General features: G+C 49.0%; 1 protein-coding gene across 3 annotated transcripts in view; it reads left to right on the top strand.

The window, feature by feature from the left end:
- Positions 1-27415, top strand: part of RSPRY1 (ring finger and SPRY domain containing 1) — a 663702-nt gene that overhangs the window by 24314 nt on the left and 611973 nt on the right. For 2 of the 3 annotated variants that reach the window (XM_030203731.1, XM_030203729.1), the window contains exon 2: positions 14713-15196. In XM_030203731.1, the coding sequence (XP_030059591.1) occupies positions 14856-15196 (341 nt within the window). In that variant the 5' untranslated portion in view covers positions 14713-14855. Of the gene's footprint in view, positions 1-766; positions 770-14712; positions 15197-27415 lie in introns of all 3 variants that reach the window. The other variant, XM_030203730.1, reaches the window with a different exon arrangement.

The raw sequence follows: 27415 nt of genomic DNA, 5'->3' as shown, positions 1-27415 counted from the left end.
TATAGTGTATTTATAGGATTATAATTATCGGGCACAGCAACACATTGCTTTATTCAGTTCAGAACAGTAAACATTTTAATACAATACAAAATACAATTCTGAACACTAGACTTAATTATTAACACTTCACCACTCTTTCCTTTTCTTAACGTCTTCCTTCTACACTGTCTGCCTAGCTCTTTTTGTCATCCTCGATCTCTTTGTAACACTAATTGTATCTCTACTCTGGAATGGCGATGCCATAACAGATCTTTGTAAGCCACATTGAGCCTGCAAATAGGTGGGAAAATGTGGGATACAAGTGCAATAAATAAATAAATAAAGACTCATAGAATGCACATGTGATAGTGAATAGGAAGTTGCCAGTTTGCCTTAACAAGGCTTCCTCACAGAGCCATCTTAAGAAGCCAGGTTCTGTGGTACAGAGCAAGGAAGGGCATGGTTCAGACGGCCAGAGAAGACCCCCGAGCACTGTCAAATTAGAGGCCCAAGGAAAAATAGGCTTTTTACAGAAGTGTAAGTTATCAGAAACCTGGCTAAAGTAGACCAAGCTTTATTTTGAGTCTTGTGAGAATCCTGCTTTTCCTTAGCAGCAGATGAATCCAGGAACTGGGGCAACATTTCCAATTCTGCGCCTTGCCGTTTGGGCTGGCCACGGCACCTCGCACCTTTTCCAAGGTGGTGGTGGAGGCCTTTTTGAGGAAAGAGGGAGTCGGAGTTCATCCTTATCTGGACGATTGGCTGATCAGAGCGGACTCAGAGGTAGAGAGTCGTACGGCCACGTCTCAGGTGATAGAGGTTTTACAATCCCTGGGTTGGGTCATCAATTTCCCAAAGAGTCATCTTGCTGCCTCACAGTCCCTCAATTATTTGGGAGTTTCTTTCAACATGGACCTGGGGTGCGTTTTTCTTCCCGATGGCAGGCGTCTAAAGTTGCAGTTGCAGATCCAGAGATTGTTGGGGATTCCTCGGCCTCGGGCATGGGATTACGTACAGGTGCTGGGGCTCATGGCAGCTACGTTGATCGTGATTCTGTGGGCGAGAGCTCATATGAGACCGCTGCAGCAAGCCTTGCTCAGTCGTTGGTCTCCGACGTCTCTGGAGTATCAGTGCCGGTTGCCTTTGTCGGCCAGGGCCAGTTTGGATTGGTGGCTTTCCGAGGTCCACCTCAGGTGAAGGATGCCCCTCACTTTCCCGCAATGGATGATGGTGACAACAGATGCCAGTCTCTCGGGATGGAGGGCTCACTGTCAGCACCATTGTGCGCAGGGCCGCTGGTCGGCAGAGGAGTCCACGTGGTCCATCAATCGTCTGGAGCTGAAGGCTGTAAGGCTAGCCTTTCTAGCGTTTCATGAGATTCTGGAAGGCCAAGTGGTGCGGGTTCTGTTGGACAATACGACGGCAGTGGCTTGTATCAATCGCCAGGGCTGCACACAGAGCAAGGCCTTGTCGGTCGAGGCCGCCATCATTCTGGCTTGAGCAGAGATTCATCTTCTGTTATCTGCGGCCTACATCGCCGGTCTGGACAACGTACGCGCGGATGTTCTTAGTCATCATGCTCTAGATCCCGGGGAATGGGAGTTGGCTATGGAAGCATTTCAGCAGATTTGCAGCAAGTGGGGCACTCCAGGGATAGATCTCATGGCGTCCAGTTCCAACTCCAAAGTAGTGCGATTCTTCAGCAGGATGAGAGATCGGTTCGGAGGGGCTGGATGCCCTCTCTCAACTGTGGCCGCCATAACGCTTCTCTATGTGTTTCCCCCTTAGCCATTGATCGGTCGAGTTCTTCAGCGGATTCGCCTTCACTCTGGTCTGGTGATTCTTGTGGCTCCGGATTGGCCACGGCATCCATAGTATGCGGATTTGAGGCGCCTTCTAGTCGAGGAGCCATTCCGTCTTCCACTTCCGGATCTCCTGCATCAGGGTCCAGTGGCTGTGGAAGATCCTTTCCGCTTTGGTCTTATGGCTTGGCTCGGCAAAGTTACGAAAGAAAGGTTATTCGGATGAAGTGATAGCGACTTTGCTGAGGGCTCGCAAGCAGTCTACGACTACAGCTTACGCTAGGGTTTGGCGTGTTTTTGAAGCATAGTGTGAAGCACCAGCATGGTCGCCAATGCGAGCTTCAGTTTCCCAGATGTTGTCTTTCTTGCAAGAAGGTTTGAAAAAAGGGCTGGCCTACAATTCTGTGCGGGTACAGGTAGCAGCGCTGGCGTGTTTCAGAGGCCGGGTGGTGGGTACGTTGATTGCGGCCCATCCGGACATTGTGTGATTCTTGTGGGGGGGTCTTAAAGCTTCGTCTGCCATTGTGTTGTCTGTGCCCTACGTGGAGTTTGAAGCTAGTTTTGCATGCTTTGCAGTCGGCGCCCTTTGAGCTTCTTCGGCAGGTGCCAGAAAATGATCTTACGCTTAAAGTGGTGTTTTTGGTGGCTATGGTGTCGGCTTGGAGATTGTCGGAGATTCATGCCCTGTCGGGATCCTTTCTTATAGTTTTTGGAGTCCGGGGTTATGGTGCGTACGGTACCTTCGTTTCTTCCTAAGGTTGTGTCGGCGTTTCATTTGAATCAGCCGCTTTTTCTGCCCTCTTTCCGGAAAGAGGATTGTCCGGATTCTTTTCAGCGACTGGGCCTCTTGGATGTCCGGCACGTTCTTTGGCAGTACTTGTAGATGTCAAATGAGTTTCGGTGTTCCGATCACTTTTTTTTTTTTTTTGATTTGAAAAATGTTTTTATTCCGTCACTTTGTTCCATAGTACATACACTTATTCAGCTAACAGCTGTACAGCCAGTGCAAATAGAATGGACTACAATATATACATTTGAAAACGTAATGAATTTTTTTTTTTTTTTTTTTCCCCCCCCCCCTCCCCTCCCTCCCCCCTCCCTCACTTATGGCTGAATTCCCTATATATTAGTTGCAGCAGTCCATAAACGCTCTAGATGCATCCATTCCTCCGCGTCAGGGTCAAATCTACCCCTCCGTCTATCCGTCAGTTGTTCAAGTCCCATTAATGTTCGGAGTCTCGTTTTCCATTTTTCCATCGTAGGGCCCACTCTCTGTTTCCAGTGGGCTGCTATCTCTAGCTTCGCAGCTGATAAACATAGTCTTTTTAGCCGCTTCTGCCATTTCTGGCCCCTTTTATTTCCCCACCCCAGCAAGCACCACTTTGGTTCTGCAGGAAACTGCACCCCCAGTATAGAGGTCAGGCACACCGTAATATCGTCCCAGAAGGAGCGTACAAGAGTGCAAGACCACCACACATGTATAAAACTACCCAGATCATTGTCACAGCGCCAACACCTGTCTGAGGCTTTAGAATACATTCGTTTTAACCGTTCTGGCGTATAGTACCATCTGCTTAAAACTTTGTAGGCATTTTCCTTTATTAATACACACACTGATGCCTTTTTTACCTCAATGCATACTCTCTCCCATTCTTTCACACTCATTTCACAGTTCAAATCGCTCTCCCATGCTTTCATATAAGGTAATTTATTCAATGCGCTACCTCTAATATAGTTATATAACCTGGATATGCCTCTCCTCCCCCCCTCCAGTGTAACCCATATATTTTCTAGGGGCTCCTTTTCCCTCGGGTCCGCATGTAACCACCCCTGTTTACTCATATAATGTTTGACTTGCAAATATGCATAATTGTCAGACTCCCGCAGGTCGAACTTCCTCCTTAGTGTCTCAAATGTCCTTATTGTACCCTCTGACATCAAATCTCGAAATCTCCGCAAGCCCTTTCTATACCATTCATGAAACGTACCCCCCTCTTCTCCACCTGGGAACTCTACCTCATGAATAATATGAGCCAATGTTGAGGTTTTAACTCCCTTTTTAAATTTGCGTTTCAGCACATCCCATGTGTGTAACAAGTGCCCTATAAATGGATTGTCAGTTTCCCTACGTGGGGTGCTCATCCTTCCAGATCCCCACAGACCCCTTTCCAGATTACACCTAGTTTCCAGTAGTTGTTCTAACACTGCTACTGGTGCCCCTTCCCCCTTACTCCATTCCGCCACCTGCTTCAGTTGTGCCGCTTGATAGTACCATGTAATGTTGGGCATCCCCCTCCCTCCTACCTCCACCCCCCTCCACATAATTCGCTTTGATAACCTTGCCCTTTTCTCTCCCCAGGCGAATTTAGACATATCCGCCTGTAATTTGTTCAGGGTACCCCAGGGTACTTCCACTGGCAACGTCTGGAAGAGGAATAGCAACCTAGGGAGGAGGTTCATCTTGATAACCGCTATTCTTCCCCACCATGAGAGTAACCCATTTTTCCATCTACTTAAATCTGCTCTTAGCTCTCTAATCAAGGGGACATAGTTAATCCCATATACCTGTGCAAGGTTCCGCGGCAGCCTTACCCCAAGATATCGAAAGCTCTCCCTGGCATGCTTAAAAGAGAATCTGGTTACCAGGTTACTCATATCCAAAGTGGGACCCGTAATGCCCAGCACCTCAGACTTATCATAGTTGACTTTGAAGCCAGATATGGCTCCAAACGCTCTAAGCTCCGTACAGATAGAGTGTAGAGTCTCCTCCGGGCGACTTACATAAAACAGAATATCATCTGCAAATAACGCCACTTTATGCTCTTGATCGCCCACCCTAATCCCCTCAATACTGACCGTCTCCCGAATTCTCTGTGCTAGCGGCTCAATTGCCAAGGCAAAGAGCAAGGGCGACAGGGGACATCCCTGCCGCGTGCCCCGCTGTATCCTAAACTGATCAGAGTATCCCCCATTAACTTTTATACAAGCTTTTGGTGTTGCATATAACCCCTTGAGCCATGTCAATACCCCTGGGCCGAACCCCATAAATTCCAACACCTCCCATAGGTAATGCCACTCGACCCGGTCGAAGGCCTTTTCTGCATCCGTTGTTAAAAGTACAAAATCCCCCCCCCGACGTTGGGCCTCCCATATAATGTTTAAAGATCTCCTTATATTATCCGCTACTTGCCTGCGCGGGACAAAGCCTGATTGATCCTCATGGATCAGTTGGGGCAGAAACTTATTAATCCGCTCCGCCATAGCCTTGGCCAGTATCTTAATATCTATATTTATAAGGGATATTGGCCTGTAAGATGCACACAGTGTAGGATCTCTTCCCGGCTTAGGGATCACCGAGATTCCCGCTGCATACATACTCCTAGACAAAGTCCCAGATTTGAAGCACTCATTTCCTACCCGTACTATCAATGGCCCTACCTCCTTGCTCATTAGCTTGTAGAATTTAGCCGTGTACCCATCGAGTCCCGGCGCTTTCCCTCCTTTTAATCCTCTAATAACTCCTTCTATCTCTTCCAATGTTATGGGCTTGTCCAATGATTCTCTTTGTGCATCTGTTAGTTTCCGCAATCCCAGCCCGTTTAGATATTCTTTGGTCTTTTCCCCCGAATCCCCACTTTCTTTGGTATACAAGTCTGCATAAAATTGGGCAAATCGGTCTCTAAGCTCTTTATCTTGATATAATAATGTGTCCCCCTCCCCTTTTAATTTCATGATAGTATTGCCCACCCTTCGCCGGCGTAGGCTGCGCGCCAGCATCCTTCCCGATTTATTACTATATTCAAAAAACTTTTGCTGAACCAACTTCCTTTGAAAATCCATCTGTTTAATTTGAATTTGACGTAAGGCTGCCCTGCATTCCCTCAGCTCAACAGGCACTTCAGGGCATTGTCCACCTTGATGTTGGGCCTCTAGGGTCGCTAACCTTTGTCTTACCTCCAGTTCCCGCCTTTGCCCCTCCCTCTTCCTTTGACTGCCATTTTTAATCAGATGTCCTCTCACCACCGCTTTAAGAGCGTCCCAGAGTGTCCCCTCAGCCACTTCCCCCGTGTCATTGTATGCTAAGTAATCTTTTATTACCCTCCGGACTTCTTCACAGTCCTCCACTGAATCAAGCAGAGATTCATTCAGTCTCCAGTAAGTGTGACCCTTTTCTCTCCCCAGCCCCCTCCACGAGGCCCAAATAGGAGCGTGGTCTGACACGTGTATACTCCCTATTCCCGAGTCTCCCACCTCCCCCCAGATAGTTCGGGAGCCCCAAATTGCATCTATCCTTGTATATGTTTGTTGTGCATGCGAATAGAATGTATATGTCCTCTGCCCAGGGTGCTGCAATCTCCAAACATCTAACAAATCAAGATCCCTGACCAGACTCAGTAATTTAGTCGTATTTGCCGAGACTCCACCCTTTTTCTTTCCTTTTGAGTGGTCTAGATCTGCTAAAGCCCAATTGAAATCCCCTCCAAGAATCACTTTTCCTCTCACAAAATTTGTCAACTCTAGTCTTAATTTTTCAAAGAATGCCCCTTGTCCCTCATTGGGTGCGTATATATTAACTAAGGTGATCTGTTGTTCATTGATCTTTCCCGTAACCGCTATACATCTTCCTTGGCTCTCCAGGAAAGTTTGCTCATGCACAAATGGTACCCTTTCTTTAATATAAATCGCCAATCCTCCCTTTTTCCCCCCTCTGGGGTCCGTCGATATATAATTCTGACCCAGGTTTTTATATTGAATAAGCCTTACATCTTTCCTTTGGATATGTGTCTCCTGCAACATGATAATGTCCCACTGCATTTTAAGTATCTCCTTGTTAACAATACTTCTTTTTTCTGGTGTATTCAAGCCATTTACATTCCATGAACCCACTGTAATCCCTCCCTCCCTCCCTCCTCCCTTCCCCCCCTCCCTCCTCCCCCCTACCCATCCCCTCGACTGGCCGCTACTACAAGCTGCCATGTTCCCCCTAAGAAAGTGTCGTCCCCAGGGGAACCAGCCTCCCATTTTTCCCCCCCATCCTTTCAAACCTGTCATCTCCTTCATTCATTCCGAATGTATTCTATCTTAATCATAGACATATGATCAGTTAAACATTACCAACATGGTATCACTTACTACAACTGGTCAAGTGACCAAACTTAGCACCCGGGCATCAGCCCCTCTGTATTTGTCCATTCAAGTGTCCCCTTGCTGCTCCAGGCCACGCTCCTTCCTCACTCTGTTTATGCTGGTGCCCTTTTTCCCCTGCTGGAGCCATCTGCCTGAGCTGGCACTTTTCTCTCCATTACCATCCTTTGTGGAGACTCGCAGCTCCTCCGGTAGGTCCGTGCACCCCATGTTCTCCAGGATTTTCCTTGCTGCAGTCGGGTGTTGTATTTTCCTTGTCTGGTTCCCCACCGTAACCATAAGGCCACTGGGGAAAATCCACCTATAGCGCAAACCAGTTTTTTGCAGATATCTCGTCACTTCGCGGAATTCCCGCCTCTTTTGTAAAGTAGATTTCGCCAGGTCTTGGAAAATCTGTATTTTAGTGTTCTGCCATTGTATATCACCCAAGGCACGGGCTTTCCTCCAAACAGTCTCTTTTACCTGGAAATCATGAAAGCAAGCAATGATATCCCTGGGGTTCTCCCCCCGCTGCGGTCCCAAACTCCGGTGTGCTCGATCGATTTTGATTTCAGACGTATCTGTACTCTCCTGGGGGTCTTTCCCGTGGCTCAGAATGAAGTTGCAAATCTCTTGCACTACTTTCACAGCTTCCATATATTGGGCCTCCTCTGGCACTCCTTTAAAGCGCAGATTCCCCCTTCGAGAGCGATTCTCTAGATCTTCCATCCGAATCTCCATTTCCTCCCGTTGCTGTCTCTCCTCTTTAACTGTTTTCGCCAGGCTCTCCACCCCCGCCTCCATCTCCTCCAGGCGATTCTCAGTCTCACCCACGCGGTTACCAATGTCTTTTACTTCTTCACGCAATTCTTTAACAGCAGCGTGTATGCTATTTCTAGTGTTAATCATCTCCGTTTTCAGCTCCTGGAACCATTTAATAATTTCGCTCCTCTCCAGTTCCACCTCACCGCCGCTCCGTTCTTCAAGTTCGGCCTCCGATTCGGGTTCCTCCGACGCCATTTTGTTTTCGCGCGGAGGCAACCCTGCCGGCCCTCTGCTTCCCGCTTTTGCCGATTCAGCCGTATATTTAAATTTTGAAAGTTTCTTTCTGGCTGCCATATGTTCTGGTAAGTTCCGTTTCTCGTCTATGAAATTAAATCCGCCTAGATTAGGGGTTTAACAGCTTATTTCCTCGCGTCCCCGCGGAGCTCCGAATTTGGGCTACCGATCACATCGGTGACGTCACTTCCTCTCCCGATCACTTTTTTGTCCTTTTTACTGGACTGTGATGGGGGTTTGCTGCTTCTAAGGCCATGGTGGCAAGGTGGCTTAAAGAGGCGATTGTTTCAGCTTATCTTTTGTCAGGGGAAGTCTCCTCCAGAGGCACTGAAAGCGCATTCCACTCGGGTGCAGGCTTCTTCTTAGGCTGAGATGAGCCTGTTTTCTGTTTTCGAGATCTGTCGGGCGGCGACGTGGGCGTCACATCTTTCTTTTGGTAAACATTATTGTTTGTGGATGGGGCAGCGGTTCTCTCTCGGGGAGCTGCAACTTCCCGTCCAGTTTAGGGAGTGCTTGGGTACATCCCACCAGTTCCTGGATTCATCTGCTGCTGAAACTACGGAAGGAAAAATTAAGACATATCTAATAATTTTCTTTCCTTTAGTCACAGCATTTGAATCCAGGATCCCACCCTGTTGCAGTCTGTGGTCAATTTCAGCAAATTTGTGTTAGGCTATGCCATTCATTACTTAGTTTCAGCTTTATTCACGCCGGTTGAGTGTGTATTCTTTTTTTTGTGAGTTGCGTGATGTTCCTGTTCTTTTCTCTGCTTTGGGATTTGGGAGAAGGATCAGTACACAGAGGGTCACTATGTTTTTAGTGTTCTCTATCTCCACCTGCTGGTAGACGGATACAACCCACCAGTTCCTGGATTCATCTGCTGCGACTAAAGGAAAGAAAATGATCAGGTATGTCTTAATTTTTCCTTTTGAGGCCTAGCTGGAGCTAGGCCAAGATTTGTTTAACATTGCACCAAGGCTGTTCACCCTGGGGCCTGTCAGCAACAGATCTGTATAGATTGCATCTGAATGTCAAGAAACTTCCTTCCTAACTTACCGTGCCTGTGAAGTATCAGGTTTCAGCATGTTTTTGTTAATCATTGTTTATTTCATTTTTACCCTTGTGTGGCTGTATCTATGAAGGCCCACACTGAACCCTTGCTTACTCTACCACAGTACAGATATTACAGTTTAGACGTACTGGGACCTTAAAGCCAATTTATACTGGATTTTCAAGAGAGCTTTAGCCTTGCTATGAGGTTTCCTTATATTCCTGTTGGACAGCAGGACTGCAGTAATAATGTCCTGTCAGTTATGTCATAATATATAGGTGATGTAACAGGTGATGCTCAAAGCTCAGATGAAGTAGGTTTGAAGATCTTAAAGTAATTGTTCAATTCATTAGTGCACTGCAGCTCACATGTGTCTAAAGAAGGTCAGTTTTGTATCTGGTGACTTTACTTGAATATCAAACTACTGTGTTCTCTCTAATAATTGGCTAGGCTATTATTAGAATCACTGGGTTTTCTGAAGTCTAAGGTGGGCTGCTATTGGAGGTGGTACTTTTTTTTTTTTTTTTTTTTAGGAAGCCTGAAATTGGTGCCCCAAAAGGCAAAGATAGCCAACAGGCTGCTACTTCGGAGGATAGAGGTCTCCTAGAAGGAGAGCATTGCCCTGGTGAAGTAGGAAGTACTCCTGTACCCAGGAACTGCCCACCAGAGGATGTATTATCCTCTCGCACTGAGGATATGTCTCCGATTACAGCCCACAGGGGAAAAGATAGAATTGCTGTTGTAGTTGGAGACTCAATCATTAGGCATGTAGATAGCTGGGTGGCTGGTGGACGTGAGGATCGACTGGTGACTTGCCTGCCTGGTGTGAAGGTGGCGGACCTCATGCGGCACCTAGACAAGATTTTAGATAGTGCTGGGGAAGAGCCGGCCGTCTTGGTACACATGGGTACCAACGACGTAGGAAAATGTGGGAGAGAGGTTCTGGAAGGCAAATTTAGGCTTTTAGGAAGGAAGCTCAAATCCAGATCCTCTAGGGTGGCATTTTCTGAAATACTACCTGTTCCATGCGCAGGGCCGAAACGACAGGCAGAGAACCGGAGTCTCAATGCGTGGATGAGACGATGGTGCGGGGATGAGGGTTTAGGATTTGTCAGGAACTGAGCAGCATTCTGGGGAAGGGAGAGCCTATTCCGATCTGATGGGCTTCACCTTAACCAGGGCAGGACCAGGCTGCTGGCGTCAACATTTAAAAAGGAACTAGAACAGCTTTTAAACTAGAAACGGGGGGAAGGCCGACAGTCGCTCAAAAGCGCATGGTTCAGGATAAGGTATCTTTTGAGGATATCACCCAAACAGGGAAGAAAAAGTTCCTTGTAAGTAAGGATGTCAAAGAGACTGTAGTGGATCAGATGGGCTTAAGTAAAATTAATAATAACCAGACAGAAGATAACATATTAATAATGCCATGTATTACACTTGTTATAAAACTGAGCAGCAAGAATGCATTGAAATGACTATATGCAAATGCAAGGAGCCTGAGACATAAGATGGGAGAGCTGGAATACATTGCACACAATGAAAAATTGGCTATTATAGGCATCTCTGAGACCTGGTGGAAGGAAGATAACCAATGGGACACAGTCATACTGGGCTACAAATTATATCTTAGTGATAGGGTGGATAGGATTGGAGGAGGGGTAGCACTGTATATTAATGAGAACCTTGACTCAGATAGGCTGCAAATATTGCAGGATACAAAACCCCTATTGGAATCTTTGTGGATCGAAATTCCACGTGAAAAAGGGGGAAAATGGTGATAGGAGTGTACTACCATCAGTCTGGCCAGGACGAGCAGACAGACGCAGCAATGTCAAAGGAAATTAGGGAAGCGAATAAAATGGGCAATGTAATAATATATGGGTGATTCCAATTATCCGGATATAGACTGGGTTAATATAACATCGGTACACGCCAGAGAGATAAAATTTCTGGATAAAATCAAGGACAGCTTTGTGGAACAGCTGGTTCAGGAGCTGACAAGAGAAGGAAAAATACTAGACTTAGTCCTTAGTGGAGCTCATGATCTAGTGTGGGGGGTAACGGTGCAAGGGCCGCTTGATAACAGTGATCATAATATGATCAGTTTTGATATTGGCATTGAAAGTAGTGAACTTAGGAAATCAAATACACTAGCATTTAACTTTAGAAAAGGTGATTACGATAAAATGAGAAAAAACGGGTGAAACAAGACTGAAAGGAGCAGCTCGCAGGGTAAAAAATTTGCCTTCAGGTGTGGATGCTATTCAAAAACACCATCCTAGAAGTACAGGACAAATATATTCTGTATATTAGAAAAAGAGGGAAAAAGACCAAACGTCAGCCAGCGTAGCTAAACAGTAAGGTAAAGGAAGCCATTAGAGCCAAAAAACAATCCTTCAGAAAATGGAGAAGAGAACCAACTGAAAACAATAAGATAAAACATAAGGAATGCTAAGCCAAATGCAAAGCGGAGATAAGGAGGGCTAAAAAGGACTTTGAAAAAAAGTTAGCGTTAGAAGCGAAAATACATAGTAAAATTTTTTTTAGATACATTAAAAGCAGGAAGCCGGTTAAAGAATCGGTTGAGCCGCTGGACGAAAGTGGTGTTAAAGGGGCGATCAGGGAAGACAAAGCCATAGTGGAGAAATTAAATGAATTCTTTGCTTCGGTCTTCACTGAGGAGGATTTGAGAGGGACACCGGTGCCAGAAAGGGTATTTGAAGCGGGCGAGTCAGAGAAACTAAACGAATTCACTGTAAACTTGGAGGATGTAATGGGTCAGTTCTGCAAACTGAAGAGTAGTAAATCACCAGGACCATATGGTATTCATCCCAGAGTGTTAATCGAACTGAAAAATTAACTTGTAGAGCTACTGTTAGGCAATCTATCCCTAAAATCAGGTGTGGTACCGGAAGACTGGAGGGTAGCCAATGTTATGCCGATTTTTAAAAAGGGTTCCAGAGGAGATCCGGGAAATTATAGACCGGTGAGTCTGACGTCGGTACCGGGCAAAATGGTAGAGGCTATTATTAAGAATAAAATTACAGAGCACATAACAAAAACATGGGCTGATGAGACAAAGTCAGCACGGATTTAGTGAAGGGAAGTCTTGCCTCACCAATCTACTGCATTTTTTTGAGGGGGTGAACAAACATGTGGACAATGGGGAGCCGGTGGATATTGTGTATCTGGATTTTCAGAAGGCGTTTGACAAAGTGCCTCATGAAAGACTCCAGAGGAAACTGGAGAATCATGGGATCGGAGGTAGGGTATTACTATGGATTAAGAGCTGGTTGAAAGATAGGAAGCAGAGAGTAGGATTGAATGGTCATTATTCTCATTAGAGAAGGGTAGTTAGTGGGGTCCCTCAGGGGTCTGTGCTGGGACCGCTGCTTTTTAATATATTTATAAATGACCTAGAGATGGGAGTAACTAGTGAGGTAATTAAATTCGCAGATGACACAAAGTTATTCAGGGTTGTCAAGTCGCAGGAGTAGTGTGAAAGATTACAGGAGGACCTCGCGAGACTAGGGGATTGGGCGTCCAAGTGGCAGATGAAGTTCAGTGTTGACAAGTGCAAAGTGATGCATGTGGGTAAGAGGAACCCGAATTACAGCTATGTCATGCAAGGTTCCACGTTAGGAATCACAGACCTAGAAAGGGATCTGGGAGTCATCGTTGATAAGACGTTGAAACCTTCTGCTCAGTGTGCTGCCGCGGCTAAGAAAGAGCACAGAATGTTGAGTATTATTAGGAAAGGGATGGAAAACAAACACGAGGATGTTATAATGCCATTGTATCGCTCCATGGTGTGACCGCACCTCGAATATTGTGTCCAATTCTGGTCGCCGCATCTCAAAAAAGATATAAAGGAATTGGAGAAGGTGCACATGATAAAAGGGATGGAACGACTTCCCTTTGAGGAAAGGCTATGAAGGCTCTTCAGCTTGGAGAAAAGATGGCTGAGGGGAGATATGATAGAGATCTATAAAATAATGAGTGGAGTTGAACGGGTAGATGTGAAGCATCTGTTTACGCTTTCCAAAAATACTAGGACTAGGGGGCATGCGATGAAGCTAGAATATGGTAGATTTAAAACAAATAGGAGAAGGTTTTTCTTTATTCAGCGTGTAGTTTGGACTCTGGAACTCGTTGCCGGAGAACGTAGTGACAGCAGCTGGCCTTACGGAGTTTAAGGGGGGTTTGGACAGATTCCTGAAGGAAAAGTCCATTGAACATTATTAAAAAATTGTTATAAATATATATATATATATATATATATATATTTTTTTGGGGGGGGGGGGGGGGGGGGGTTGCCGGATTCTTGAGGCCTGGATTGGCCGCTGACGGAGACAGGATGCTGGGCTTGATGGACCCTTGGTCTTTTCCCAGTATGGCGGTGCTTATGTGCTTATGAAATAAATGAGTGAAACAATGCCATATTATTTATTATATTCTAACCATGCTTTTTCATTATTTAAACTAAATAACTGGAGAAAGAGGGGATTGACCAGACAGATTAATTTGTATTTGCTGTGTGAGAACACTGTGGAGATGGAGCTGTCTCTGAAGCTTGTAAAATTGCTGGGCTGTCTTGGAGAAAACACTTGAGTTATATTACTGTTAAATTTTGCATCAGTTTGAGCAGAAATAACAGAGGTAAATTGCCCTGCTGGGCTAAGGAATATATGCCATTCCTTAGCCCAGCTTGTTGTTATGACTGGATTTCTGCTATGTGAGAGGGGATTCCCTCCCTAAAGAGAAGGGGGATTTCTGTCATGTGAGAGTGGATTCCCTCCTGCAAGAGAAGGGGTCACTGTGGGTTTGTTTACTTACAGCTGCCTTAGCAGGCTTTGAAGAACAGTGCTTCCTCCCCTTTCTGTTTACTTGCACTCAGGTTGCTCACTGAATCACTGCTACCATGTGGTTGTGTGCAGAGTACATAAAGCAGGATCAGAGTAGTTTGGTTTCAAAGCCCCCCCCTCCCCCCCCAGCACCACCACTAAGGGAAAGATTGTGGCTTGCTAAGCAGCAGCAATATTTGTTGTAAACTTTCCTGCAGTCTCCTGTGCTTATGGTTGCGGAGAGGAGTGAGGGACTAAAGAGGAATCAATCAGAGGAAAAAAAAACCAAACAAACCTGAGGTGCTATGAGGTGAGCTACTTGATAAGGCTGCTGACAAAGGATTGAAGGGGCACTGAGGCATTTCTCTCCTCTACCCTCCACCCAGGACTGGGCATTTCTTACCTCTTCTCAAGGGTATGGCTAGGGATGGGCAATTTATTGGGGGAATAAAAATGTTGATGTTAGGCTCAAAGGGTTTTCGAGCCCTGAAGGTGGGGTGGGGAGATGTGATTATTAGAGAGAATACAATATTTAAACTTACCATCTCTGCTATTGATAGGATTTGAGAGATCAGAAGAGAAATTTTCTGCATTTTGATAACTCTCTCCCTCCAATATTCATAGTAGTTTCTTTAAAGCTTCAGATGGTATTGGTTAAGTGAGCAATGAAATGAAATAAAGCATGATGCCAAATTAATTTGATCAGCATGGTTTTGGTTATTTTGAACTAATTTTGTTATACAGCCTAATATATATTTGAATGAAAGATGGCGTATACGTACAAATTGATTTTCTGAGGTGTCTGGCTGTTGAATCTGGCTATAATAATTATATTCTTTTCTTTTCTTTTTAGACTTGGTTTTGGTGACCAATGCATATTTCAGATAATGTTGGACACTGAGCTTAAGACCTTTTATTCATTCCTGTTCATGAAAGCCAAAACAATGCAAAATATCCATTCAAGACCCTGAAGATACTACTGTTAAAACTTTCTAAATGATCATAGTTGCTTTGGTTGTGTTTTATACCAGTAGAAGCCTTATTCAGGGTTTACTGTTGACTCTTGAACACCACTTGCTGTGTTTACTTGGACACTGGGGGACCAGAGAGATGGGAAACAGTTGTGTATGTAGAGACGATAGTGGCGTGGAAGACAATATAGAATCCCAACATCAACAAGCAGAAAATATTACACCTGTCCCTACAAGAATCCGTCCACGGGACCCTGTAAGGCCACCAAGGAGAGGAAGGGGACCCCATGAACCAAGAAGAAAGAAACAAAATGTTGACGGGCTTGTACTTGATACCTTGGCAGTAATTAGGACTCTCGTGGACAAGTAAGTGCATATGCATAAATTGTTTCTTAATGGAGGCTGAAGACGGTCCTTGAATAGCAGTGTTGTGCACCTGTGGTAGCATGCATTTAATGTTTTCCTATTGTTTAACTCCATGCTCAGCATAGGAATCTTCAGAATGACTAGATGTGTTAAACTGAACTGTACTCAAAATTATGCGCCCTCCCTCTTAAAAAGCAAGGTAGATTGTCCTTCATTTTTAGATGGTCAGAATAAAAGAGGTGGCATGGATGGGGGAGAGCTGGTAGAAGTTTGGGAAGTTCTACCACTCTCTCCAACCCATCATACCCATCACTGTCTATCCCCTTCCTCTTGCAGGCTATCTATACCACACTGCCTTTGACCCTCATCTCAGCCATCCATTCATACTACATATCCCTTCCCCAGCCCATTCACACTACACACTACCTCTCTTGCTTCTCATAATCTTTTCTTTCTTCTCACACCTTATTTTTCCCTATCCTTTCCTTACTACCTTTTTCGCTTCTTGTGAAATTTTCTCACACACTCACTTGTTTATATGTTTTATATGGGAGAAGAGAGTTTAATAGCCCTCTTTCTGATCTCCCACATTCTAAAATGCTGTAATTCCATGTTCTCTCTAAACACTGCACTGCTCATTCATCTACTTCTCAACAGGTTCCAATTCACCCCTTCTTAATCAGCTTTTCCATGGCGTCCCACAGATCAATCCAGAGACTTGTGGGTTGTGTCCCTCTACCGGCAGGTGGAGATAGAGAACCTCCAAGGTTTGCTATTGTGGACCTGTGCAGCCAACTGAAATATTCTCTCTTTCTCCAAGGACAAGCAGGCTGCTTGTTCTCACGACTGGGTTGACGTCCACGGCAGCCCCCACCAACTGGAACAAAACTTCGCGGGCGGTCCCGCACGCAGGGCACGCCCACCGCACATGCGCGGCTGTCTTCCCACCCGTGCGCGACCGTTCCCGCTCAGTTTTTTTTCGATTCCGCGCTGGAGAAAGACGTGTTATCGTCTCTCTCTTTGTCAGCCCCGGAAACCGGATCGCGGCCTAGCCGTGAGTTTTTTCTCCTTTCGTGCGCGTTCGCGCCTTTTTTCTTTATTCTGTAAAAAAAAAAAAAAAAGTTGTTTCCTCGTCGTCTTTAGCCGCGGGGGCGCCTCGTTGCGGTCTTATGGCCGCGCGGTCGTTTCTTTTTTCGGGTGTGCTTTTCACCGCCACCATCGACGACTTTGACTTCGCCGACGCGATTTTTCCGTCGATGTCCTCGAAGGTCCCGAGCGGATTCAAAAAGTGTGGTCGGTGCGGCCGGCAGATCTCGCAAACCGATACCCACGCTTGGTGCCTCCAGTGCCTTGGCCCGGAGCATAATACCAAGACGTGCATCTTGTGTCTCGGCTTGCGGAAGCGGACACAGGTGGCGAGGCAAGTTCTTCAGGACCGTCTTTTTGGAACTTGCGCCGGCCCCTCGACGTCGACGGCATCGGTGTCGACGGCCGGTTCTGCGGTACCGGTACCAATGTCGACGAAATCGGCACTGACCCCAGGAGTACAGGTACCGTTGGCCCGCTGGACCACCGGTGACGGCAGGGGTGAGCGGCCGTGCGGGCAATCGGCCCCGGCCACTCTCTCTACCCAGGGCCATCGGGACCGAACCCTGTCAGACCCGATCCCTCGAGGCCGAAGGGGTTCTACCTCCTCTTCATCTCTGTCGCCGAGCGCCGATGATGGGCACCGAAAAAAGACTAAAAAACACCGTCATCGGTCGCCCATGGCGCACGGGACTACCAGCTCCGGCGCCTCCAGAGATGATTCGACGCTGAGGAAGCGGCAGTGCCGAGAGGAGCGTTCCCCCTCGGTCGAAGAGGTGTCGCTGCGTCAGTCCATGGGTACTTCGGTACCGTCTCCTGGACCCGAGCAGCTTCCGGCACCGGCACCCACACCAGCCCCCCTGCCTTTCCTGACAGCGGGCCTTGACGAGTGCCTCCGAACCATCCTTCCAGGGATTCTGGAAGGGCTGATGCGCCAGGCTTTGCCGGCTCCGGGGGTGCTTGCACCCCCGGCGCCGTTGATGGAGGCGCCGGCGTGCTCTAGCCCATGCAGAGGCCTTCAACACCGACACCGCTTGCGGTACCGGTGTCGACAGCCACGCAGGTGGAGTCGACGTCGATGGAGGGAGCTTCATCCCCGCCGGCACGGGAGGCCACCGCTTGACGCCATCATCAAGGACATGGTTCCTCGCAGTCGAGACGAGCTCGGTTCAGGTCTGAGCTGCAAGAGCTCATCTCCGACACCGAGGAAGAGGCCTCGTGCGGGGAGGAGGAGGACCCCAGATATTTCTCCTCAGAGGAGTCTGAGGGCCTTCCCTCTGACCCCACTCCTTCACCGGAGAGGAAGCTCTCGCCCCTGAATGCCTCTCCTTTGCCTCCTTCGTCAGGGATATGTCTATTTTTTTTTTTTTTGTTACATTTGTACCCCGCGCTTTCCCACTCATGGCAGGCTCGAAGCGGGTTACATGGGGCAATGGAGGGTTAAGTGACTTGCCCAGAGTCACAAGGAGCTGCCTGTGCCTGAAGTGGGAATTGAACTCAGTTCCTCAGTTCCCCAGGACCAAAGTCCACCACCCTAACCACTAGGCCACTCCTCCACTCCATTCCCTTCCCCGTGGTCTCTGTGGATGAGCCGAGGGCTGAGATGCTCGAGGTCCTCGACTATCCATCACCACCTAGAGAGTCTTCCACAGTGCCGTTGCTCAATGTCCTCAAAGAGACACTGCTTTGGAACTGGCTGAAGCCTTTATCTAACCCCACCATCCCCAAGAAAGCGGAGTCCCAATACAGGATCCACTCTGACCCAGAGTTGATGCGGCCCCAATTGCCTCATGACTCGGCGGTCGTGGACTCTGCTCTCAAGAGGGCACGGAGTTCGAAGGATACCGCCTCGGCGCCCCCGGGGCGGGAGTCTCGCACTCTGGACTCATTTGGGAGGAAGGCCTACCAATCTTCCATGCTCGTGACCCACATCTGGTCGTACCAGCTCTATATGAGCATTCACATGCGGAACAATGTGAAGCAACTGGCGGACCTGGTCGACAAGCTCCCTCCGGAGCAGTCCCAGGCCTTTCAGGAGGTGGTCAGGCAGCTGAAGGCGTGTAGAAAGTTCCTGTCCAGGGGTATCTATGACACCTGTGATGTGGCATCCCGAGCTGCGGCCCAAGGTATAGTGATGCGCAGACTCTCCTGGCTGCGTGCCTCTGACCTGGACAACCGCACCCAGCAACAACTGGCGGATGTCCCTTGCCGGGGGGATAACGTCTTTGGCGAGAAGGTCGAGCAGTTGGTGGACCAACTACACCAGCGGGAAACCGCCCTCGACAAGCTCTCCCACCAGGCCCCTTCAGCATCCACCTCTGCAGGTGGACGTTTTTCCCGGGCCTGGCAGCCTGCGCCCTACGCCTACAACAAGCGTAGGTACACCCAGCCGACCCGAAGGCCTCCTCAGGCACAGGGACAGTCCCAGCGCACTCGTTCCCGTCAACAGCGTGCGCCTAAGCAGCCCCCTGCGCCTCCACAGCAAAAGCCGGGGACGGGCTTTTGACTGGATCCATGGGAACATAGCCGCCATCAAAGTGTCTGTACCGGACGACCTGCCGGTCGGGGGGAGGTTGAAAGTTTTTCACCAAAGGTGGCCTCTGATAACCTCCAACCAGTGGATTCTCCAAATAGTGCGGTGTGGATACACCCTGAATTTGGCCTCCACTCCACCAAATTGCCCACCGGGAGCCCAATCCTTCAGCTTCCATCACAGGCAGGTACTTGCAGAGGAACTCTCCGCCCTTCTCAGCGCCAATACAGTCGAGCCCGTGCCACCAGGGCAGGAAGGGCAGGGATTCTATTCCAGGTACTTCCTTGTGGAAAAGAAAACAGAGGGGATGCGCCCCATCCTAGACCTGAGAGGCCTGAACAAATACCTGGTCAAAGAGAAGTTCAGGATGCTTTCCTTAGGCATCCTTCTACCAATGATTCAGAAAGACGATTGGCTATGTTCCCTGGATTTAAAGGACGCTTACACTCACATCCCGATACTGCCAGCCCACAGACAGTATCTCAGGTTCCGCCTGGGGACACGGCACTTTCAGTATTGTGTGCTGCCCTTTGGGCTCGCCTCTGCCCCACAGGTGTTCACGAAGTGCCTCGTGGTGGTCGCGGCGTATCTACGCAAGCTGGGAGTGCACGTGTTCCCGTATCTCGACGATTGGCTGGTCAAGAACACCTCGGAGGCAGGGGCTCTCCAGTCCATGCAGTGCACTATTCACCTCCTGGAGCTGCTGGGGTTTGTGATAAATTACCCAAAGTCCCATCTCCAGCCAGTCCAATCTCTGGAATTCATAGGAGCTCTGCTGAATTCACAGATGGCTCAGGCCTTTCTTCCCGAAGCGAGGGCCCACAACCTCCTGTCCCTCGCTTCCCAGACCACAGCGTCTCAGCAGGTCACAGCTCGGCAAATGTTGAGACTTCTGGGTCATATGGCCTCTACAGTTCATGTGACTCCCATGGCTCGTCTTCACATGAGATCTGCTCAATGGACCCTAGCTTCCCAGTGGTGCCAAGCCACCAGGAATCTAGAAGATGTCATCCGCCTGTCTCTCAGTTGCCGCAATTCGCTGCACTGGTGGACACTTCGGACCAATTTGACCCTGGGACGTCCATTCCAAATTCCACAGCCCACGAAGGTGCTGACGACAGATGCATCTCGCCTGGGGTGGGGAGCTCATGTCGATGGGCTTCACACCCAGGGATTGTGGTCCCTCCAGGAACAGGATCTTCAGATCAACCTCCTGGAGCTCCGAGCGGTCTGGAACGCACTGAAGGCCTTGAGAGATCGGCTGTCCTACCAAATTATCCAAATTCGGACAGACAATCAGGTTGCAATGTATTGCATCAAGAAGCGGGGGGCACCGGATCTTGCCCCCTGTGTCAGGAAGCCGTCGGGATGTGGCGTTGGGCCTGCCAGTTCGGCATGCTTCTTCAAGCCACATACCTGGCAGGTGTAAACAACAGTCTGGCCGACAGACTGAGCAGAGTCATGCAACGGCACGAGTGGTCGCTCCATTCCAGAGTGGTACGCAAGATCTTCCGAGAGTGGGGCACTCCCTCGGTGGACCTTTTCACCTCTCAGACCAACCACTTTGGTGGGGTAGACCTTACTGAAGCTCAAGCAAGGCCATGGCACCATGATTCTGATAGCGCCTTTTTGGCCCCGTCAGATCTGGTTCCCTCTACTTCTGGAGTTGTTCTCCGAAGAACCGTGGAGATTGGAGTGTTTTCCGACCCTCATTTCGCAGAATGACGGAGCACTTCTGCACCCCAACCTTCAGTCTCTGGCTCTCACGGCCTGGATATTGAGGGCATAGACTTTGCTTCGTTGGGTCTGTCTGAGGATATCTCCCGCGTCTTGCTTGCCTCTAGAAAGGATTCCACTAAAAGTTACTTTTTTAAGTGGCGGAGGTTTGTCGTTTGGTGTGAGAGCAGGGCCCTAGAACCTCGCTCTTGTTCTGCACAGAACCTGCTTGAATACCTTCTGCACTTATCAGAGTCTGGCCTCAAGACCAACTCAGTAAGGAATCACCTTAGTGTGATTAGTGCTTACCATTATCGTGTAGAGGGTAAAGCCATCTCTGGAGAGCCTTTAGTCGTTCGATTCATGAGAGGCTTGCTTTTGTCAAGGCCCCCTGTCCAGCCTCCTGCGGTGTCATGGGATCTCAACGTCGTCCTCACCCAGCTGATGAAACCTCCTTTTGAGCCACTGATTCCTGCCATCTGAAATACTTGACCTGGAAGGTCATTTTCTTGGTGGCAGTTACTTCAGCTCGTAGAGTCAGTGAGCTGCAAGCCCTGGTAGCTCATGCTCCTTATACCAAATTTCATCATAACAGAGTAGTACTCTGCACTCACCCTAAGTTCCTGCCAAAGGTGGTGTCGGAGTTCCACCGTAACCAGTCAATTGTCTTGCCAATATTCTTTCCCAGACCACATACCCGCCCTGCTGAACGTCAGTTGCACACATTGGACTGCAAGCGAGCGTTGGCCTTCTATCTGGAGCGGACACAGCCCCACAGACAGTCCGCCCAATTGTTTATTTCTTTCGACCCCAACAGGAAAGGGGTCGCTGTCGGGAAACGCACCATCTCCAATTGGCTAGCAGATTGCATTTCCTTCACTTAAGCCCAGGCTGGGCTGGCTCTTGAGGGTCATGTCACGGCTCATAGTGTTAGAGCCATGGCAGCGTCAGTGGCCCACTTGAAGTCAGCCACTATTGAAGAGATTTCCAAGGCTGTGACGTGGTCATCTGTCCACACATTCACATCACATTACTGCCTCCAGCAGGATACCCGACGCGACAGTCGGTTCGGGCAGTCGGTGCTGCAGAATCTGTTTGGGGTTTGAATCCAACTCCACCCTCCAGGACCCGATTTTGTTCTGTTCAGGCTGCACTCTGTTAGTTGTTCTTCGTAGGTCAATTTCTGTTATGCCCTCGCCGTTGCAAGGTTCAATTGACCTGGGTTCTTGTTTTGAGTGAGCCTGAGAGCTAGGGATACCCCAGTCGTGAGAACAAGCAGCCTGCTTGTCCTCGGAGAAAGCGAATGATACATACCTGTAGCAGGTGTTCTCCGAGGACAGCAGGCTGATTGTTCTCACCTACCCTCCCTCCTCCCCTTTGGAGTTGCGTTTTTTCCTCATTCCTTTGCTTCCCATTCAACTGAGTGGGAACGGTCGCGCACGGGCAGGAAGATGGCAGCGCATGCGCGGTGGGCGTGCCCTGCGTGCGGGACCGCCCGCGAAGTTTTGTTCCGGTTGGTGGGGGCTGCCGTGGACGTCAACCCAATCGTGAGAACAATCAGCCTGCTGTCCTCGGAGAACACCTGCTACAGGTATGTATCATTCGCTATCTAGCAGGTGAAGGGACATCTCTGTGCAGCTCTGGTTTGATCTGGCTACTGGTGTCCTTTGGGCCTAGTTTAGTACAGACAGGGTGTGGAGTGGCTGTTTGCAGCTTGTGGTGTACACCTGGTGGTGCCAGGTCCCTCCCCGTCTCCCCCTAACTTTCCTCCGTCGCCCGGGGCTGTTGGCCTGATCAGGTGCTACTTTTTTTTTTTGTCAGGAGAAAAGGAAAGAGGAACTAGATGTTCTGCCGAGTCAGTTTTGAGGCAGGCGTTTGTGGAGCATATCAGTGCTTTCCGAGGTGGCTAAGCGTTGCTCCTGGTGTGGGGTCTGAAGAGCAGCATCGGGGGAGTGCGAGTCCTGCCGCCGTCAGCCCGCAGTGGGTGTTCAGCGCGACGGGAGTTCCCCTCAGTCATCTGGTGAGCCGGAAGAGCAGGGGATAGTTTCAGCAGTTTCCTCGGGGCAGTTAGTGCAGCGCACGTTGGTGGGCGCCATTTTTTCCTCTCAGGCGCTGCCTGATCCGCATGTGGCGGTTGATAGACAAGAGTACATAAGTACATAAGTAATGCCACACTGGGAAAAGACCAAGGGTCCATCGAGCCCAGCATCCTGTCCACGACAGCGGCCAATCCAGGCCAAGGGCACCTGGCAAGCTTCCCATACGTACAAACATACTATACATGTTGTTCCCGGAATTATGGATTTTTCCCAAGTCCATTTAGTTGTGGTTTATGGACTTGTCCTTTAGGAAACCGTCTAACCCCCTTTTAAACTCTGCCAAGCTAACCGCCTTCACCACTTTCTCCGGCAGCTTCACATCCACTTGTTCCACTCCATTCATTATTTTATATACCTCATAGTAACATAGTAGATGACGGCAGAAAAAGACCTGCACGGTCCATCCAGTCTGCCCAAGAAGATAAATTCATATGTGCTACTTTTTTTTTATTTGTACTGTCCTCTTCAGTGCACAGACCGTATAAGTCTGGCCAGCCCTATCCCCGCCTCCCAACCACCAACCCCGCCTGCCAACCACCAGCTCTGGCACAGACCGTATAAGTCTGCCCAGCACTATCCCTGCCACCCACCACCGGCTCTGCCACCCATTCTAGGCTAAGCTCCTGAGGATCCCTTTCTTCTGCACAGGATTCCTTTATGTTTATCCCACGCATGTTTGAATTCCGTTACCGTTTTCATCTCCACCACCTCCCGCGGGAGGGCATTCCAAGCATCCACCACCCTCTCCGTGGAAAAAATACTTCCTGACATCTTTCCTGAGTCTGCCCCCCTTCAATCTCATTTCATGTCCTCTCGTTCTACCGCCTTCCATCTCTGGAAAGATTCGTTTGCGGATTAATACCTTTCAAATATTTGAACGTCTGTATCATATCACCCCTGTTCCTCCTTTCCTCCAGGGTGTACATGTTCAGGTCAGCAAGCCTCTCTTCATACGTCTTGGAACGTAAATCCCATACCATCCTCGTAGCTTTTCTTTGCACCGCTTCCATTTTTTTAACATCCTTCGCAAGATACGGCCTCCAAAACTGAACACAATACTCCAGGTGGGGCCTCACCAACGTCTTATACAGGGGCATTAAAACCTCCTTTCTTCTGCTGGTCACTCCTCTCTCTATACAGCTTAGCAATCTTCTAGCTACTGCCACCAAGCCTTGTCGCACTGTTTCGTCGCCTTCAGGTCCTCAGATACTATCACCCCAAGATCCCTCTCCCCGCCTAACACATACGTCTCCCTTGGATTGCTACTCCCTAAGTGCATCACTTTGCATTTCTTCGCATTGAATTTTAATTGCCAAACGTTAGACAATTAAAATTCAATGCGAAGAAATGCAAAGTGATGCCCTTAGGGAGTAGAAATCCAAGGGTGACGTATGTGTTAGGCGGGGAGAGTCTGATAGGCACGGATGGGGAGAGGGATCTTGGGGTGATAGTATCTGAGGACCTGAAGGCAACGAAACAGTGCGACAAGGCGGTGGCAGTAGCTAGAAGATTGCTATCATGTCTCCCCTCAACCGTCTCTTCTCCAAGCTGAAAAGCCCTAGCTTTCTTAGTCTTTCTTCATAGGGAAGTCGTCCCATCCCAGCTATCATTTTAGTCGCCCTTTGCTGCACCTTTTCCAATTCCACTATATCTTTCTTGAGATGCGGTGACCAGAATTGAACACAATACTCAAGGTGCGGTCGCACCATGGAGCGATACAATGGCATTATAACATCCTCACACCTGTTTTCCATACCTTTCCTAATAATACCCAACATTCTATTTGCTTTCCGAGCCGCAGCAGCACACTGAGCAGAAGGTTTCAGTGTATTATCGACGACGAAACTCAGATCCCTTTCTTAGTCCGTAACTCCTAACGTGGAACCTTGCATGACCTAGCTATAATTCGGGTTCTTTTTTCTCAGAGGCTCCGATGGAGGGAAGCAATGTACAGTTACTTTTTCCCCAGATTTTGTTTTATTAATGCACAATGCCTTTCTTTTGAAGAAGTCAGGAGCTTCTTTTCAGGCAGCCCCATCTCTTCCTCAGGAAACTTCTGTTGCTGCAGCCTCTCAGTCTTTCCTGCCAAAATGTCCCTGGGTGACACAGATGACCCAGTTTTGTCTCCGGGCTGTCCCTCAGAATCTCTGGATTTGGTAGATGAGGTCACCCTGCCCTCTGAGGAAAGGGATGATCCGACGGCTGCCTGCCTTTTTTCACAGGAAAGAGCTTCCCTCCCTGATTGTTAGGGCTTTTGAGGTTTGGCCATTTTCCCCCCTGAATCGTCAGGGGGAATAGGTCCAGTGCTCTCTATTATGTCTGGCACCAAATGCCCACCTTGTTCGTTTCATGTGCATGAGGCCATGAAGATCCTTATTTCGGCACAGTGGGATACACTGGACAGTGAGCTTAAGGTTGCTTACAGCTGCGTCGCGTCTTTACACGCTATCTGCTCCTGACTTAGACTTGCTGAAGGTCCCTACGGTGGATTCCTTAATCAGAGCGGTCGCTAAGAAAACCACTTTCCCTGGGGGGGGGGGGGGGGGGGGGGGGCGGCGGCGGCGGCGGCACACGGCGCTCAAGGACCCTCAGCATCGTAAGTTGGAGACTTGCTTTAAGTTGTCCTTTGAAGTTGCGGCCCTTTCCCTGCAGGCTTCAGTTTTTGGCTCCTATGCGGCGCGTGCATGCTTATCGTGGGTACAGAAAGCCTCCTCTCTGGAAAATCTCATGGCTGTTTTGCTGTCCTTGGAGTCTGGTTTAGGCTTCCTTGCAGATCTTCTTTATGATCTTTTCAGGGCTTTGGTGAAGGAGGTTTCTCTTGCGGTCACCGCGCATCGCTGGCCGTGGTTGCGGCATTGGGCTGCAGACGTGGCTTTTAAGTCACGTTTAGCAAGGCTTCCTTTTAGGGGAAAGCTTTTGTTGGGACAGACTTAGAACAGATTGTGAAGGGCCTCGGTGACTCTAAGGGCCAGCGCCTCCCGGAGGACAGGTCCAAGTTTGTACAACCGGCGGGACCTAGACCTAAGTTTAGGGATACATGGCATTACCGTCCAGGTCGCGGGACCTCTTTTCAGAGAGCAAGGTCTTCTCAGAGACCTCAGCTCTTTCGAGGTGACAGGCGGGCCTTCCTTTCCGGTAACAGAAACCAGCCCGCAGCCAGGTCCGCCCAATGATGGGGTCCTGGTCCATATCCCGCCAGTTATTGAGGGCAGACTGTCCCTGTTCCTGGTGGAGTGGACCAGGGTAACATCCGACAAATAGGTCTTGGAGGTTATCAGAGGCTGCTACAAGTTAGAATTGGCTCGTCCAGTAGTAGACTCTTTTCTGGAATCTCCTTGTAAATGACCTGGCAAAGTGTGGGGCCGTTCAGCACACCCTACTCAACTTACAAATGCTGGGTGCCGTCAAGCCTGTACCCCCAGCAGAAAGTGGGTGCGGTCGATACTCCATTTATTTTGTGGTGCCAAAAAAGGGCGGTTCTTGGCGACCCGTCTTAGATCTCAAGTGTGTCAACAGGTCCTTACGGGTTCGGCTTTTCCACATGGAAACCCTCCAATCGTTGATCGCAGCGGTACAGCCAGGGGAGTTTTTGACCTCTCTCGATCTCAAAGAAGCCTATTTACACATTCCAATCTGGCCTCCCACGGGCGCTTTCTTCGCTTTGCAGTGCTCGGTCGTCATTTTCAAAGCAATGCCCTTCGGCCTAGCCACAGCGCCTCGGAACTTTTCCAAGGTTCTTAAAGTAGTTGCGGCCTATCTCAGGAAGGAGGAGATTCTGGTCCATCCCTATCTAGACAACTGGCTTGTGCGGGCGTCTTCTTTCGAGGAGAGTCAGCAGGCAACTGACAAAGTGGTCGGGTTGCTTCAGTCGCTTGGTTGGGTGATCAACTTCCCGAAGTGCAGCCTAACACCTTCCCAAACGCTGGAACACTTGGGGGTGTGCTTCGATACCTGAACAGGGATAGTTTCTCTTCAGCTCGAGCACAGAGGTTACAGGCTCAGTTACAAGCGTTGTTTCAAACTCTGAACCCGTGGGCTTGGGATTATGTACCAGTTCTAGGTTCCATGGCCTCCACCTTGGATGTGGTAAAGTGTGCCAGAACTCACATGTGCCCCCTCCAGTGGCACGTTCTGAGCTGTTGGTCTCCGCTCTCGGAGGATTATGAGGTTCAGGTGCTATGTTCGGCCCGTCTTCACACAATCATGCACTGGTGGTTCATTCAAAAGAATCTGGTGTCGGGCATTCCTCTGGCAACCCCGGACTGGAAGATAGTGACCACGGATGTGTCACTGTCTGGCTGGGGGGCTGAGTGCCTGCAACAGACAGCCCAGGGCGTTTGGACTTTGACGGAGGCGTCATGGTCCATCAACCACTTGGAGTTACGGGCGATTCGTCTGGCCCTTCGGGAGTCTCTGTCTCTTCTCCGCGGTTGCCCAGTTCGAGTTCTTTCAGACAATGCGACAGCAGTTGCCTACGTAAACCATCGGGAATCAGGAGTGCACCCCTAGCGCACGAGGCGGCTTTGATCAGATGTTGGGCAGAGACTCAGCTCTCTTTCTTGACAGCGGCTCATATAGCGGGGTCACAGTATGTGCAAGCGGACTTTCTCAGTCGCTACCAGTTGGAACCTGGGGAATGGACACTCTCCCCTCTGGCCTTCGATCAGATAACTGCCCGTTGAGGGATGCCAGAGATAGACTTAGTGGCCAACGCATTCAATGCGAAGGTTCCCCGTTTCTTCAGCAGGGGACGAGAGCTGGGCTCAGAAGGCATCAATGCCCTTC

Source organism: Microcaecilia unicolor, chromosome 5, assembly GCF_901765095.1.
Source record: "Microcaecilia unicolor chromosome 5, aMicUni1.1, whole genome shotgun sequence".
NCBI lineage: Eukaryota > Metazoa > Chordata > Amphibia > Gymnophiona > Siphonopidae > Microcaecilia > Microcaecilia unicolor.
This window is presented reverse-complemented; position numbering and strand designations above follow the sequence as displayed.